Raw genomic sequence first — 16406 nt, forward strand, 5'->3', positions numbered from 1 at the left:
CTCAAAATGACCTAGAACATATCAATGGTTAAACAATAAGCACACAACACAGAGGATGTTAAAGGAAATATATGAACATTTTATTCCAAAACAGTCACACTGTTGTAGTAGTATGCTGAAAGTAGTAGAAGTAACATGTTTTGTCTGAAAATGCTAACATTCGTGTTTGTTGGCAGTGAGTGTGGATTGTAGTCACTCATTAGAGCAGTTCATTAAATACATTATGTTTAAAGGGTTACTCCCTTCAATACACCACAAGTGAAGTTGTCCAAATACTTATGACTTCTTCAAATGGGGGGACTAGATACATAAGGTGTTCTAATTTATGTATGAATATAACCTCAAATAAAAGGTGGCATTCTATAATGTCGCCTCATATTAAACATTTGATGTCAAATCCAAAAATGATTTGTACATGGTACAGGCTCTAAAGAAGTTAACTCAGCCATCTACACAGCCGTCGGCAACACAGCCAAGGAGTACAAAACTAAACTTAATAATTGGAAACATGGTAATAGCTTACATAGAACAGATCTACCGCTTCTTAGACCTGCTTTCAATGAGAATGACAGCTCTATAACTCATATTTCTATGTGAATTTGGACGGGTCACCCAAAAAGTTACATATTGAAGCTTTAAATATTTTCTTCATCATTTATCATTACACACACATTTGTTTTAGTTAGTTATTCACACATTTATAAACAACTTTTGTAGTGTTCATACCCAGAATGTTGAGGTTGAAGTGTCAGCTGCGGTCTCCTGCGCTGTTGTGTTTTATCATTAATGCATATGGTAGTTATATATCAATGTGAAAATACCTAGCTTACTAACATTTAACAAATGTGGGAGTAATGATTAATAAATGGTGAGCAAACTGTAAATGCCTTACAAATGGTTTATTACTGAACACTATAAAGTGTTACCCATGATTGCATATTCTTGCATTTTACTTACACAATAGACCATTGAGATAGACTTGGACGTTATCTGATATCATGCATTATTGTACATTTCAACTTTACCACACTTGATGAAGGCATTGTGTCCCAATTGAGCCACTAGAGGGAGATGTTAAACAACATATAGAATGAATCTTGACGTCCTCGGAATGTACTATTAGAATACTTACTTTTTATCATTAAATAACATGGAACAACCACAGACTTTGGTATTTGGAATTTACAACCCTAAATGACTACAATGTATTTTATAAAACAAGCTTATGCCCTCTTATGCCTTCTCCAAGTCATTCCATTCCAATCCATCCAAATCATTCTGCATCAACACCACATGTATCTATGATGACAACACTGAGATGAATAATGTCAGTGTATTGTTACATGAAAGAAGCAATTACAACAAATGTATTACAAAACATATCAAACCTATGTGTGTCATATTTAGGAATAAAAGCATAGGAACTATGAACGTCTTAACTTCTGAGTTAAAATAAGTTTAGCTGTTACTTTGAACCATGGATAAAAGAAAGCATAAATTATTGGATTAATTAAGGAATTAGCAAGTGGCAGACAGCTGATGATAAATGATACAAATTGGTCAATTAAAAATAAAAGTGCATAAAAATAAAATGGAATCCAACAACTTAAATAGGTGAAAACAACAATAGCTAGAGTTTTTGCTGCTTTTCTCTCTGACTTATTTGCCTGTACAGTTTTAACACCAGACACACTGGCAGCCTCTTTTGAAAATACCTTTCTGGCCTGTGATCTGGCCACCACAAATATTTTCAAATAAAGTGTTATAATAATAGAGCACGGGAAAAACATTGTAATTACAAAGTCAATTCTATTACCCCAGACTGACCCTTCTACAGTAAAACATTCTTTCAAACACCTGCTGGGTACCTGTACATTTATAAAGATTTTTGCAATAGCAGCATTGTATATGATATAAAAACACCAGGTAATGGATATACAACACATCATTCTTGTTATTGTTATTTTAGAGTGGTACAATAAGGGATCACACACAGCAACATAACGGTCAATAGATATCAAGACCAAACTGCCCACAGATAAAGAAGAACACAAAAAACTGATATAGAAATAAAACCCACAGAAATATTCCCCAAAATCCCAGCATGGTTCCATTAATGCTACAGTCGTTACTGGTATCACAATCAGTCCCACCAGGAGATCTGCCACAGCCAGAGAGAGGATGAGCAGGTTGGTTGGAGTGTGGAGCTGCTTGAAGTGAGAGATGGAGATGATCACCAGTATGTTCAAAAATACTGTGACTACTGAAATCAATGAGAAGAAGATGTACAGTGTTATGTAGATATATGTCGATAGCGAAGACTTTCTGCAAGAAGAGTTTCTGTCTTGAAAACAGTATTGAACATCTTCCTGTGTCTCCATTTGTAATAAAGGGTCCAAATGCTGAGGTCCTGCTCCTGCTTGGTCCTGTGTGTGACCCTGTCAGGTCAGCCTTCTGACAAACTCTGAGCTCTGCCTCTCTATTTATCCCTGAATGACTGACACACACTCCCCTCCCCAGCGTCTCTCTGCACACACACACACACACACACACACACACACACACACACACACACACACACACACACACACACACACACACACACACACACAACACACACACGTGAGCACAGAAATGAACAAATAATTTGTGAAAGCATGATGTAATGTAAAACAAGATTGTATGTTGCTATGGCCACCTAGCCTGTCATTCATTCTTACTGATACAGTGGGGAAAAAAAGTATTTAGTCAGCCAACAATTGTGCAAGTTCTCCCACTTAAAAAGATGAGAGAGGCCTGTAATTTTGATTTGTATAACAGTTTTCTGGTTACTACATGATTCCAAATGTTTTCTTCCATAGTTTAGATGTCTTCACTATTATACTACAATGTAGAAATTAGTAAAAATAAAGAAAACCCTTGAATGAGTAGGTGTTCTAAAACATTTAACTGGTAGTATTTATGGGGCGGCAGGTAGCTTAGTGGTTAAGAGCATTGTGCCAGTAACCGAAAGGTCACTGGTTCTAATCCCCAAGCCGACCAGGTGAAAAATCTGTCGATGTGCCCTTGCACTTAACCCTAATTGCTCCTTTAAGTCGCTCTGGATAAGAGTGTCTACTAAGTGACTAAAATGTCAACAACAAAAAAAATCTATATATACAGTGGGGAAAAAAAGTATTTAGTCAGCTGCCAATTGTGCAAGTTCTCCCACTTGAAAAGATGAGAGAGGCCTGTAAGTTCCATCATAGGTACACGTCAACTATGACAGACAAAATGAGAAGAAAAAAATCCAGAAATTCACATTGTATGATTTTATTTGCAAATTATGGTGGAAAATAAGTATTTGGTCAATAACAAAAGTTTCTCAATACTTTGTTATATACCCTTTGTTGGCAATGACACAGGTCAAACGTTTTCTGTAAGTCTTCACAAGGTTTTCACACACTGTTGCTGGTATTTTGGCCCATTCCTCCATGCAGATCTCCTCTAAAGCAGTGATGTTTTGGGGCTGTCGCTGGGCAACACGGACTTTCAACTCCCTCCAAAGATTGTCTATGGGGTTGAGATCTGGAGACTGGCTAGGCCACTCCAGGACCTTGAAATGCTTCTTACGAAGCCACTCCTTTGTTGCCCGGGCGGTGTGTTTGGGATCATTGTCATGCTGAAAGACCCAGCCACATTTCATCTTCAATGCCCTTGCTGATGGAAGGAGGTTTTCACTCAAAATCTCACGATACATGGCCCCATTCATTCTTTCCTTTACACGGATCAGTCGTCCTGGTCCCTTTGCAGAAAAACAGCCCCAAAGCATGATGTTTCCACCCCCATGTTTCACAGTAGGTATGGGGTTATTTGGATGCAACTCAGCATTCTTTGTCCTCCAAACACGACGAGTTGAGTTTTTACCAAAAAGTTCTATTTTGGTTTCATCTGTCCATATGACATTCTCCCAATCCTCTTCTGGATCATCCAAATGCACTCTAGCAAACTTCAGACGGGCCTGGACATGTACTGGCTTAAGCAGGGGGACACGTCTGGCACTGCAGGATTTGAGTCCCTGGCGGCGTAGTGTGTTACTGATGGTAGGCTTTGTTACTTTGGTCCCAGCTCTCTGCAGGTCATTCACTAGGTCCCCCCGTGTGGTTCTGGGATTTTTGCTCACCGTTCTTGTGATCATTTTGACCCCACGGGGTGAGATCTTGCGTGGAGCCCCAGATCGAGGGAGATTATCAGTGGTCTTGTATGTCTTCCATTTCCTAATAATTGCTCCCACAGTTGATTTCTTCAAACCAAGCTGCTTACCTATTGCAGATTCAGTCTTCCCAGCCTGGTGCAGGTCTACACTTTTGTTTCTGGTGTCCTTTGACAGCTCTTTGGTCTTGGCCATAGTGGAGTTTGACTGTTTGAGGTTGTGGACAGGTGTCTTTTATACTGATAACAAGTTCAAACAGGTCCATTAATACAGGTAACGAGTGGAGGACAGAGGAGCCTCTTAAAGAAGAAGTTACAGGTCTGTGAGAGCCAGAAATCTTGCTTGTTTGTAGGTGACCAAATACTTATTTTCCACCATAATTTGCAAATAAATTCATAAAAAATCCTACAATGTGATTTTCTGGATTTTTTTTCCCTCAATTTGTCTGTCATAGTTGACGTGTACCTAGGATGAAAATTACAGGCCTCTCTCATCTTTTTAAGTGGGAGAACTTGCACAATTGGTGGCTGACTAAATACTTTTTTCCCCCACTGTAGTTAGACATCAGAGAAAAGGTACATTTTCTCAACTGACCATTTAAATGGAGAAAATATAGTATGGTTTATGTTTTGGTCACTCAAAGGCTATTTTACATGGGAAACAGGATAACTGTTCAAGACTAACTGTTTTGGGTGATGTCAGTGCTCAGATTGGACCATAATCCACAACCTCAGGAGACATAGCCTCGGAAGCCGAGACTCCAAACAGAGGTTGTGTTTCTGATAAATGTTCTGACTTGCAACAAGCTAGTTATCATAAGACACAAAACTAACGGTGAGTGTAAGCAGCCAGCCAGCACCTCCCCTTCAAACCCCATCCTTAAACTCCTCCATCCTTCCAGTCGAGAGAACGAAACAAGATTTGGAAGGAAGGCCTTGAGAAACTACAGGACAGATCACAGCATATGTCATTTGGACAGTGCATAAGAAAATTGAAAGTCAGGCAGTTGATGAGATAAGTATTTAGGGACAATTCAAAAATATTCTGGGAATATTTTCACATGACCCTCCCCTTGTACTGTAAAAAAGAAAGTACACACCCTTCCCCCTCATAGAATTAACTCTAAATAATGCTTATGACTATAAATAATAACTGTGTTTAAAAACGTGGGTATCGACTTTGCCACTTCGGCATGCTTTTGTGGCACAGTCGATGCCACGCAGGGCTACGGGCCAGAAGGTTGAGGGCTCGCCGACCACCACAGTCGATGCCACGCAGGGCTACGGGCCAGAAGGTTGAGGGCTCGCCGACCACCACGGATGAGCTCAATCTCCCTGCATGTTTCATTAGACCTACAATACGATCAGAGCCGGCTGCAGACAATGATCAGCTAGGGGGATATCAGATTTCCAACATTTACATTTACATTTACATCATTTAGCAGATGCTCTTATCCAGAGCGACTTACAAATTAGTGCATTCAACTTATGATAGCCAGTGGGACGATGACCTTATTTTCTTTTTTTTTTTTTTTTTTTTTATGGGGGGTGGGGGAAGAAGGATTACTAAGAGCCTTCTAATGCTTCGAAGTCTTGAGTTTTGAAAGGATCATACAGCACTAATCATTTTGTGTTTTCTTACGGATTGTTCCACTGCTTGGCATAAGTCTTGTTTCTCCAAAACAACGGATATACAAAGGGTGGATTCAAGTGTAAGTTTCCATCTAGAAATGTTGGGCCACTTGTAAAATACCAACTAATGCAACATTGTGGCTATACAATTCCATTGGTTCTATGTTTCTGCTAATATATGGCTTCAATTGTCTTGCCACTAATACCAGGAATCCAGTGGAGAAGAAACCTGTACATCTGATGAGGAGTACGTGCTAGACTACACTAATGATATTGAAGACTCAGAAAATGTGATTTTTTAAAGATCTGAATTTTGAATTTCTGATGAAGTTCAGGAATCAGATGAAGGTCAAGAAGACACAATACAAACAAAATAGTCTACAATTCAAGTAGACTGTGAACCGTCGCAATCCCAGGCCTACCTAAATACAGAATCTTCACTGTCGAAAGAAAACAAGCACAACTTCTGTTTTGTTTGCGACAAGCCACAGCAAAAAATCACAAGGCATTTCAAAAAGCATGAAAAAGACAACTCAGAAATAGAAATAGACCCCTCCAGGTTCGAAGACAGCTTGAACAACTTCGGAATAAAGGAAAGTTTCTTCACAACAATAAAGTTCTCAACGGTGGAACATGGGCCCTAAAGGTGAAAAGACTATTAAAGAAAGGGGAAACAGGAAAATATTAATATTTCCCTCATTGCAAAAGCATGGTTGTCTGCTTGGAGCTATGGAGGCATATGAAAAGATGTATCACCAAATCAGATGGTCCATTAGGTGAGGAGCCATTTTGGAGGCAAAGAGCTTTGTCCATGGCTGATTTGGCTCATCTCCCAAAAGAGACACCTGAAGGACTTGTCAAGATGTTCATCACAATGAGACCTTGGAGTATGCAAAGTTCTCATTCAAGAGGCTTGGATACGATAAGACACAGCACCAATATATTTCACAAAAAATCTGGGAACTTGGGGTGGTTGTTGGTCACCTTGAGAAAGTCAATGTCACTCATCACTGTATTAGAATCCATCAAGCCAGACAATTTTTATGAAGTTATTGAAGCTGTCAAAGAAACTGGTAAGTTCAACGAAAGTGAAAATACCTATGGATTTCCTACACTTGTTGTGAAGTTAGGCAGTTCCCTAAAAGACGAGGCAGAAATGTTGGAATGTCTGGCAATAATGGCTGATGATAATGAGTTGATAAAGAATGCCAAGGGCTTTGTGAAGCTCTATACTAAGGCATGGTCTGGAAGTGTCTCACATGCTGCACGTTGCACAATCAGTGATGCCAAGCACAATAAACCAACAGCATTAGCCAAAAGAGAAGATGTGAACCTCCATGGGATCGGTATCCCGTCTACAGGACGGTTGAGCTAACGTGCGCTAATGTGATTATTATGACTGTTGTAAGTAACAGCAAACTTTCCAGGACATAGACATGTTTTATATGTGCAGAAAGCTTAAAGTCTTGTTAATCTAACAAAACTCTCCAATTTACAGTAGCTATTACAGTGAAAGAGTACCATGCTATTGTTTGAGGAGAGTGCACAACAACAACAAAAACTTATCATGGCAAATGCTTTGATACATTCACCTCTGAAGGTAAATATTGTACATACATTCAGTAATCTTGCTCTGATTTGTAATCCTAAGGGTCCCAGAGATAAAATGTAGTATATTTTTGTTTGATAAAATCAGTTTGAACCCCTGCTGTCTCTGGCTCCACACCCACCCCACCCGGCCATCTAGATGTGTGAAAGTTAGTGTATAAGCTAATGATCCATCATGTATGACATTCTTGGGAGTGTGTAAACTTACATTTTGAATTACCATATCATTTTTGTATGTTCTCTATAGTTATGTACTTGAAAATGTAAAGTGCCTTGCAAAAGTATTCATCCCCCTTCGTGTTTTTCCAATTTTGTTGAATTACAATCTGTAATTTAAATTGATTTTTTATTTGGATTTCATGTAATGGACATACACAAAACAGTTCAAATTGGTGAAGTCAAATGAAAAAAAACAATAAAGAAAAAGTGGTGTGTATTCACCCCCTTTTCTCTGAAGCCCCTAAATAAGTTCTGGTGCAACCAATTACCTTCAGAAGTCAAATAATTAGTTAAATAAAGTCCACCTGTGTGCAATCTAAGTGTCACATGATCTGTCACATGATCTCAGTATATATACACCTGTTCTGAATGGCCCCAGAGTCTGCAACACCACTAAGCAAGGGGCACCACCAAGCAAGCGGCACCATGAAGACCAAGGAGCTCTCCAAACAGGTCAGGGACAAGTTGTTGAGAAGTACAGATCAGGGTTGGGTTATAAAAAAATATCCGAAACTTTGAACATCCCACGGAGCATTATTTAAAAATTGAAAGAATATGGCAGCACAACAAACCTGCCAAGAGAGGGCCGCCCACCAAAACTCACGGACCAGGCAAGGAGGGCATTAATCAGAGAGGCAACAAAGGGACCAAAGATAACCCTGAAGGAGCTGCAAAGCTCCACAGCGGAGATGGGAGTATCTGTCCATAAGACCACTTTAAGCTGTACACTCCACAGAGCTGGGCTTTACGGAAGAATGGCCATAAAAAAAGCCATTGCTTTAATAAAAAAAAAGCTAACACGTTTGGTGTTTGCCAAAGGGCATGTGGGAGACTCCCCAAACATATGGAAGATGGTACTCTGGTCAGATGGGACTAAAATTGGGCTTTTTGGCCATCAAGGAAAACGCTATGTCTGGCGCAAACCCAACAACTCTCATCACCCTGAGAACACCATCCCCACAGTGAAGCATGGTGGTGGCCGCATCATGCTGTGGGGATGTTTCTCATCGGCAGGGACGGGGAAACTGGTCAGAATTGAAGGAATGATGGATGGTGCTAAATACATGGAAATTCTTGAAGGAAACCTATTTCAGCCTTCCAGAGATTTGAGACTGGGACAAAGGTTCACCTTCGAGCAGGATTGTTTTGATCACGCGGACTGGGATATGTTCCGGGTAGCTTCTGAAAATAATTGAGACGAATACACTGAAACAGTGACTGAGTTTATCAGGAAGTGAATAGGTGATGTTGTGCCCACTGTGACTATTAAAACCTACCGTAACCAGAAACCGTGGATAGACGGCAGCATTCGCGCAAATCTAAAAGCGCGAACCACCGCATTCAACCATGGCAAGATGACTGGGAATATGGCAGAATACAAAACAGTGTAGCTACTCACTCCGCAAGGCAATTAAACTGGCAAAACATCAGTATAGAGACAAAGTGGAGTCGCAATTCAACGGCTCAGACACGAGACATATGTGGCAGGGTCTACAGACAATCACGGACTACAAAAGGAAAACCAGCCGACACCGACGTCTCGCTTCCAGACAAGCGAAACACCTTCTTCGCCGCTTTGAGGATAACACAGTGCCACTGACGAGGCCCACTACCAAGGACTGTGGCCTCTCCTTCTCCATGACCGACGTGATTAAGACATTTAAGCATGTTAACCCCCGCAAGGCTGCCGGCCCAGACGGCATCCCTAGCCGCGTCCTCAGAGCATGCATATTAATTATAATCTCTCCCTTTCCCAGTGTGCTGTTCCCACATTCTTCAAGATGGCCACCATTGTTCCTGTACCCAAGAAAGCAAAGGTAACTGAACTAAATGACTCGCCCTGTAGCACTCACCTCTGTCATCATGAAGTGCTTTGAGAGACTAGTCAAGTATCATATCACCTCTACCTTACCTGTCACCCTAGACCCACTTCAATTTGCTTACCGCCCAAATAGATCCACAGACGATGCAATCGCCATCACACTGCACACTGCCCTATCCCATCTGGACAAGAGGAATACCTATGTAAGAATGCTGTTCATTGATTATAGCTCAGCATGCAACAACATAGTACCCTCCAAGCTCATCATTAAGCTCGAGGCCCTGGGTCTGAACCCCGCCCTGTGCAACTGATTCCTGGACTTCCTGACGGGCCGCCCCCAGGTGGTGAAGGTAGGAAACAACATCTCCACTTCGCTGATCCTCAACACTGTGGCCCCACAAGGGTGCGTGCTCAGCCCCCTCCTGTACTCCCTGTTCACCCATGACTGCGTGGCCAAGCACGCCTCCAACTCAATCATCAAGTTTGCTGACGACACAACAGTAGTAGGCTTGATTACCAACAATGATGAGACCGCCTACAGGGAGGAGGTGAGGGCTCTGGGAGTGTAGTTCCAGGAAAATAACCTCTCACTCAACGTCAACAAAACAAAGGAGATGATCGTGGACTTCAGGAAACAGCAGAGGGTGCACCCACCCTATCCACATTAAAGGGACTGCAGGGGAGAAGTTGGAAAGCTTCAAGTTCCTTGGCGTACACATCACAGACAAACTGAAATGGTGCACCCACGCAGACAGTGTGGTGAAGAAGGCGCAACAGAGCCTCTTCAACCTCAGGAGGCTGAAGAAATTCGGCTTAACACCTAAAACCCTCACAAACTTTTACAGATGCACAATTGAGAGCATCCTGTTGGGCTGTATCACCGCCTGGTACGGCAACTGCACCGCCCACAACCGCAGGGCTCTCCAGAGGGTGGTGCGGTCTGCCGAACGCATTAGCTGGGGTAAACTACCCGCCCTCCAAGACACATACAACACCCGATGTCACAGGAAGGCCAAAAAGATCATCAAGGACCTCAACCACCCTAGCCACTGCCTGTTCACCCCGCTATCATCCAGAAGGCGAGGTCAGTACAGGTGCATCAAAGCTGGGACCGAGAGAATGAAAAACAGCTTCTATCTCAAGGCCATCAGACTCTCATAGCCATCACTAGCACATTAGAGGCGGCTGCTGCCTATTGAAATCACTGGCCACTTTAAGAAATGGAACACTAGTCACTTTAATAATGTTTACATATCTTGCACTACTCATCTCATATGTATATACTGTATCTTAGTCCATGCCGCTCTGTCATTGGTTGTCCATATATGTATATATTCTTAAATTCCATTCCTTACTAGTTTTGTGTGTATTGGGTATATGTTGTGAAATTGTTAGATATTAATGCACTGTCGGAGCTAGAAGCACAAGCATTTCGCTACACCCGCTATAACATCTGCTAAACACATGTATGTGACAGATAACATTTGATTTGATTTGACAATGACCCTAAGCATACTGCTAAAGCAACACTTGAGTGGTTTAAGGGGAAACATTTAAATGTCTTGGAATGGCCTAGTCAAAGCCCAGACCTCAATCCAATTGAGAATGTGTGGTATGACTTTAAGATTGCTGTGCACCAGCGGAACCCAACCAACTTGAAGGAGCTGGAGCAGTTTTGCCTTGAAGAATGGGCAAAAATCCCAGTGGCTAGACGTGCCAATCTTATAGAGACATACCCCAAGAGACTTACATTTTACATTTACATTTTAGTCATTTAGCAGACGCTCTTATCCAGAGCGACTTACAGTTAGTGAGTGCATACATATTTTTTTTAAATGTTCATACCCCCCGTGGGAATCGAACCCACAACCCTGGCGTTGCAAACGCCATGCTCTACATCCCTTGCAGCTGTAATTGCTGCAAAACATGGCTCTACAAAGTATTGACTTTGGGGGGGGTGAATAGTTATGCTACCTCAAGTTTTCAGTTTTTTTGTCTTATTTCTTGTTTGTTTCACAAGATAAAATATTTTGCATCTTCAAAGTGGTAGGCATGTTGTGTAAATCAAATGATACAACCCCCAAAAAATCCATTTAAATTCCATGTTGTAAGGCAACAAAATGGGAAAAATGCCAAGGGGGGTGAATACTTTCGCAAGCCACTGTAAGTGGATGGGTCATGTTCATGAAATACAATAGATGACCATAATCACCCCCAGACACACCTGGCTACCTTAAAGGGTCATGTAATCATCTGGCGAAGTGGAATCTTTTGTTTAGACATGTAGCTAGTTAGCTAGCTAAACAATGAACCTAATGGTGCTTTCAAGACAACTGAGAACTTGGAAAATACTGAGGTCAAATCATGACGTCAGTGATCTTCAGGTCGGAAAGTTGGGGCTCTAGAAATAGGCCCGAGTTCCCGAGTTGTAATTACAAGTTGGATGACCGTTCAAATTGATTTTTGTCGAGTGTTGAGTGTTGTTGTTTTATGAGTTCCCCGTTTTCTTGAACACACTGAAGTCGGCGATTTCATAGTTCCGAGTTCCCAGTTGTTTTGAATGCGGCAATAATCCCAACCCATACTACTAGCAATACAAACTGATTGTCATAGCTAGCCACCATGCATGACTCTGCAGGAAGCTAAAGCTAACCAACTAGCAATGCAATTGGCTTTCTGAGATACAAACAATATTACTACACAGATCATACATGTAACGTTAGCTAGTGAGCCAGCCAGCTAACATTAGCTAACTAGCTAACAGTATGCTTTAACTTGCAATGGAAATGACTTTCTGACAAAATTAGAAATGTATAATAACTGAAAATGTAACTAGCTAGACTCTCTTACCCGCATACATGGATGAACCCTTCTCCCTCTCTGTCACGGATGCCATGGTTGCCCTTAGTTTGAAGATGTAATCCAGAGACAGGTGTTTTATACAACAGCCTTCTGAGTGTTCTCTTTTCGACTCCCTCTGCATTTATGCAATCAAACGCCAGAATTTTCTCCATCTCCTTAGATATCAAACTCTGCTTCCACCAGGAATTCCACTGATTTCTAAACTCGGTCAACTTCTTACTTGACAACAACAATCTTGATCGTTGTTTCAGAAGACTCTACAATGTCTGGTTCAATGAAAATGTTTTGACCTAAATCAGGGATTTCCTCAACGTCTGATTCATTTTCAGAGTCAGAGAGAGTCAGCATGGCATGATCGTCCTCCAGAAAGTGGAGAGCATTAGCAACACTTTTGCAGTTCTTCATGATATCTGTTAAAAAAGCCGCTGTCGAAAGGATTACCTACTCATACTGAGCAGCTCATGTTATAGACAGAAGCAGGCTACATGTCAGACCAATCTCTCAGCATGTCCAGCCCATCCTTTATCTCTGCCAATCATGGCTAGCGGGAAGTTCCTGTCTTTTTCCGTGGCTAAACAAACTAGGCTCGTAATTTAACAATTTAATTCGTATTTACAGATGGCATACACATTTGTTATTATGGCACATGAAAGTTCACATGTTCCCAAAGGCGTTTCTGCCAAAAAACGCATTTCGATAAAAAATCTCCTGTGAAGTAGTGACTTGCGACATACGCCTAGTTTCCTGAAACAAGTCACAAATGTGGGAGCAATGATTAATAAGTGATACATAAACGATTTACTAACCAATTATAAATGCTTTATTACAATGTGTTATTATCAAGTGCTACCAGTTAGGGTTACACTATGAAGGTTGTAACATCTCAAAAAGCTAATTAATGGCTACTTTGAGTTCACAGCTTGGGAAGGCCTTATCAGATGCCTGATTCAAGTCGTGAAATCAGTGCTTCATTTGTGAAAGAAGCATTTAGCATGTAAGATGTGTCTATATTGATCCTGGATCATATATCTGTGCTGATCCTTGATCATTATTTAGTTGTGTTAACACTGGATCATATTCTATCTGTGTTGAACCTAGATTATATTACATCTGTGTTGATCCTGGATTGTCATATAACAGTGTTGATCCTGGATTGTTGTTTAGATGTATTCATCCTGGATCATGCCCCATGAAATCAGGATGTTCCACTCAGAGAGGCCATATAAAAAACGTTATTTGTAAAATGATTTGTTATTTGTCGAAAACACTAAAGAGAGGGGTGTAGTATTGAGACTTGAGTGAGGTTAGGGGGAGGTGTAGTCTGAAAACCTACCTCTTCATGAGTGTCTTGATTAATGCCATTTCATTATTCCAGAGCCTTGCATACAGGTGATAACAGGACCCTCTGATGTGAGAAACTTTAAACAAGTCAAACTAGCATCATTAAAGAGTTGTTCACTTACCCAGTAGAGACACTATAGTCCCAGTGACATCAGTCACAAAGCACAGGTTGAGTTTTGCTGATGTAATATGCTTTTTGAGAATCGTGTGTGTGTGTGTGTGTGTGTGTGTGTGTGTGTGTGTGTGTGTGTGTGTGTGTGTGTGTGTGTGTGTGTTGTGTGACTGACTGACTGTGTGTGTGTGTGTGTGTGTGTGTGTGTGTGTGTGTGTGTGTGTGTGTGTGTGTGTGTGTGTGTGTGTGTGTGTGTGTGTGTGTGTGTGTGTGTGTGTGTGTGTGTGTGTGTGTGTGTGTGTGTGTGTGTGTGTGTGTGTGTGTGTGTGTGTGTGTGTGTGTGTGTGTGTGTGTGTGTGTGTGTGTGTGTGGTGTGTGTGTGTGTGTGTGTGTGTGTGTGTGTGTGTGTGTGTGTGTGTGTGTGTGTTGTTTGACACCTTTAATTGGTAGAGTGATGTATGTGTCGTTATTACAGAGCCTTGCATGTTAGTGCTAACAGGTCCCTCTGGAATCTGAGAGAACAACAAACCAGACAAAAAATATGTTTGGATCAGAATAATGCAGGTTGATGTCTGACAAATATGTGTCCCAATGATGTAACTGTCTCCCTCAACTTGAATAATTATTTCATAATTCAGTTCAGATGGACATTTTTACAAGTCTATGTAATGTTCCTATGGAATGCCATTAGTGCATCCACCATAAAGATATGCCATCTTATCAACTGCCTGACTGTCAATTTTATTATGCACTGGCCAAATGACATATGCCGTGATCTGTCCTGTAGTTTATCAAGGCCTTCCTTCCAAATCTAATTTCATTGTCTTGAGTATTGGAAGTCTAAAGAACTTCAGTATAAGATTTTGCATTTGAATCGCAGGGCTGGCATCTAACGCTCACCGGTAGTTTTGTATCTTATGATAACTAGCTTATTGCTGAACATTTTTCAGAAACACAACCTCTGTTTGGAGCTCCATCTATGCAAAATATTTGATGGGTTTGATAAGTGGCAACCTGTCACTAGTTCCCAGAACCTTTATAGAAACTTAGGAAAGGGTTCTTTAAAGCACCATAAAGGTTTCAATTAGAACCTTACGATCATGGTTCTTTATCTCTTTAACTGTCTCTTCTAGAAAAACATGTAGAAACAATTATTTCATCTTAAATTCCTGTTACTAACAACTCAAACAGGAATTTCCAATAGTGTTTTTCTTTAACTTGCTGTTTATTCTACCTGGCAGTTGAGAAGTCAAGAGAGTCATACCAGCGATACCAATGGCTTTTATACTGTATGCAGGTTAAGCATTGTTAAATGAGGACTGATGTCACATTTTAGTAAATGACGTTAATTGCATATGTATGTATTAAATGAATGCGTTTTCAGGTGGTGTTGGTTTTCTTAAATTTCAATTAATCCAGGTCCTTCCACAATGTTTCCCACATGTTCAGACTACATGTTGAGATAATATATGACAAAGTGCAGTTTTTATTACTATTATAGGTATTATTTTATAGGCGACCTTAAGTCTGAATATTGATTCATTAATCCCATGGGTCATGAAATGTTGTTAAACCAATGTATGTTGCCTAATGTAGTGTCTTGTCAACAATGAAATCATAGTTTTCACCAAAATAAGTATTATTTTATAAAAAATTGATGTACCCAATTCTTTTTCCACCATACTTTTTACTGAGTGCATTCTAAAAATATTCAGACCCCTTGACTTTTTCACATTTTGTTACGTTACAGCCTATTGGTTTAAAAAAAAAAAATGTCCTCATCAATCTACACACAATACCCCATAATGACAAAGCAAAAACAGGTTTTTAGAAATGTTAGCAAATGTATAAAAAAAAGAAGGAAATAATCTATTTACATAGGCCTCCTGTAGCTCAGTTGGTAGAGCATGGCGCTTGCAACGCCAGGGTTGTGGGTTCGACTCCCACGGGGGGCCAGTATGAAAAATGTATGCACTCACTAACTGTAAGTCGCTCTGGATAAGAGCGTCTGCTAAATGACTAAAATGTAAATTTAAAAATATTCAGACTCTTTACTCAGTACTTTGTTAAAGCACATTTGGCAGCGATTACAGCCTCAAGTCTTCTTGGGTGTGACACACCTGTATTTGGGAAGTTTCTCCCATTCTTCTCTGCAGATCTTCTCAAGCGCTGTCAGGTTGGATGGGGAGCGTTGCTGCACAGCTATTTTCAGGTCTCTCCAGAGATGTTCGATCAGGTTCAAGTCAGGGCTCTGCCTGGGCTACTCATAGACTTGTCCCGAAGCCACTCCTGCATTGTCTTGGCTGTGTGATTAGGGTCGTTGTCCTGTTGGAAGGTGAACCTTTACCCCAGTCTGAGGTCCTGAGAGCTCTTGAGCAGGTTTTCATCTCTCTGTACTTTGCTCTGTTCAACTTTCCCTCAATCCTGAATAGTCTGCTATTGCCTGCCACTGAAAAACATCCCCACACATGATGATGCCACCACCATGTTTCACCGTAGGGATGGTGCCAGGTTTCCTCCAGATGTGACTCTTCGCATTCAGGCCAAAGAGTTCAATTTTGGTTTCATCAGACCAGAGAATCTTGTTTCTCATGGTCTGAGAGTCCTTTAGGTGCCTTT

The 16406-nt window shown here is 40.9% G+C and overlaps 1 protein-coding gene across 1 annotated transcript; it reads right to left on the minus strand.

Annotated features, from left to right (window-relative positions):
• Positions 1-1424: 1424 nt before the first annotated feature.
• LOC311117094 (trace amine-associated receptor 8b-like) lies at positions 1425-2381 on the minus strand (the record flags this gene model as incomplete). The annotated part of the gene is made up of 1 exon (XM_084192084.1): positions 1425-2381. One exon carries the CDS (start codon positions 2379-2381, stop codon positions 1425-1427), a length of 957 nt encoding a protein of 318 aa, XP_084048210.1.
• Between the last annotated feature and the right edge of the window lie 14025 nt (positions 2382-16406).

This window comes from Coregonus lavaretus, assembly GCF_964263955.1.
Source record: "Coregonus lavaretus genome assembly, contig: HAP1_SCAFFOLD_3282, whole genome shotgun sequence".
Lineage (NCBI taxonomy): Eukaryota > Metazoa > Chordata > Actinopteri > Salmoniformes > Salmonidae > Coregonus > Coregonus lavaretus.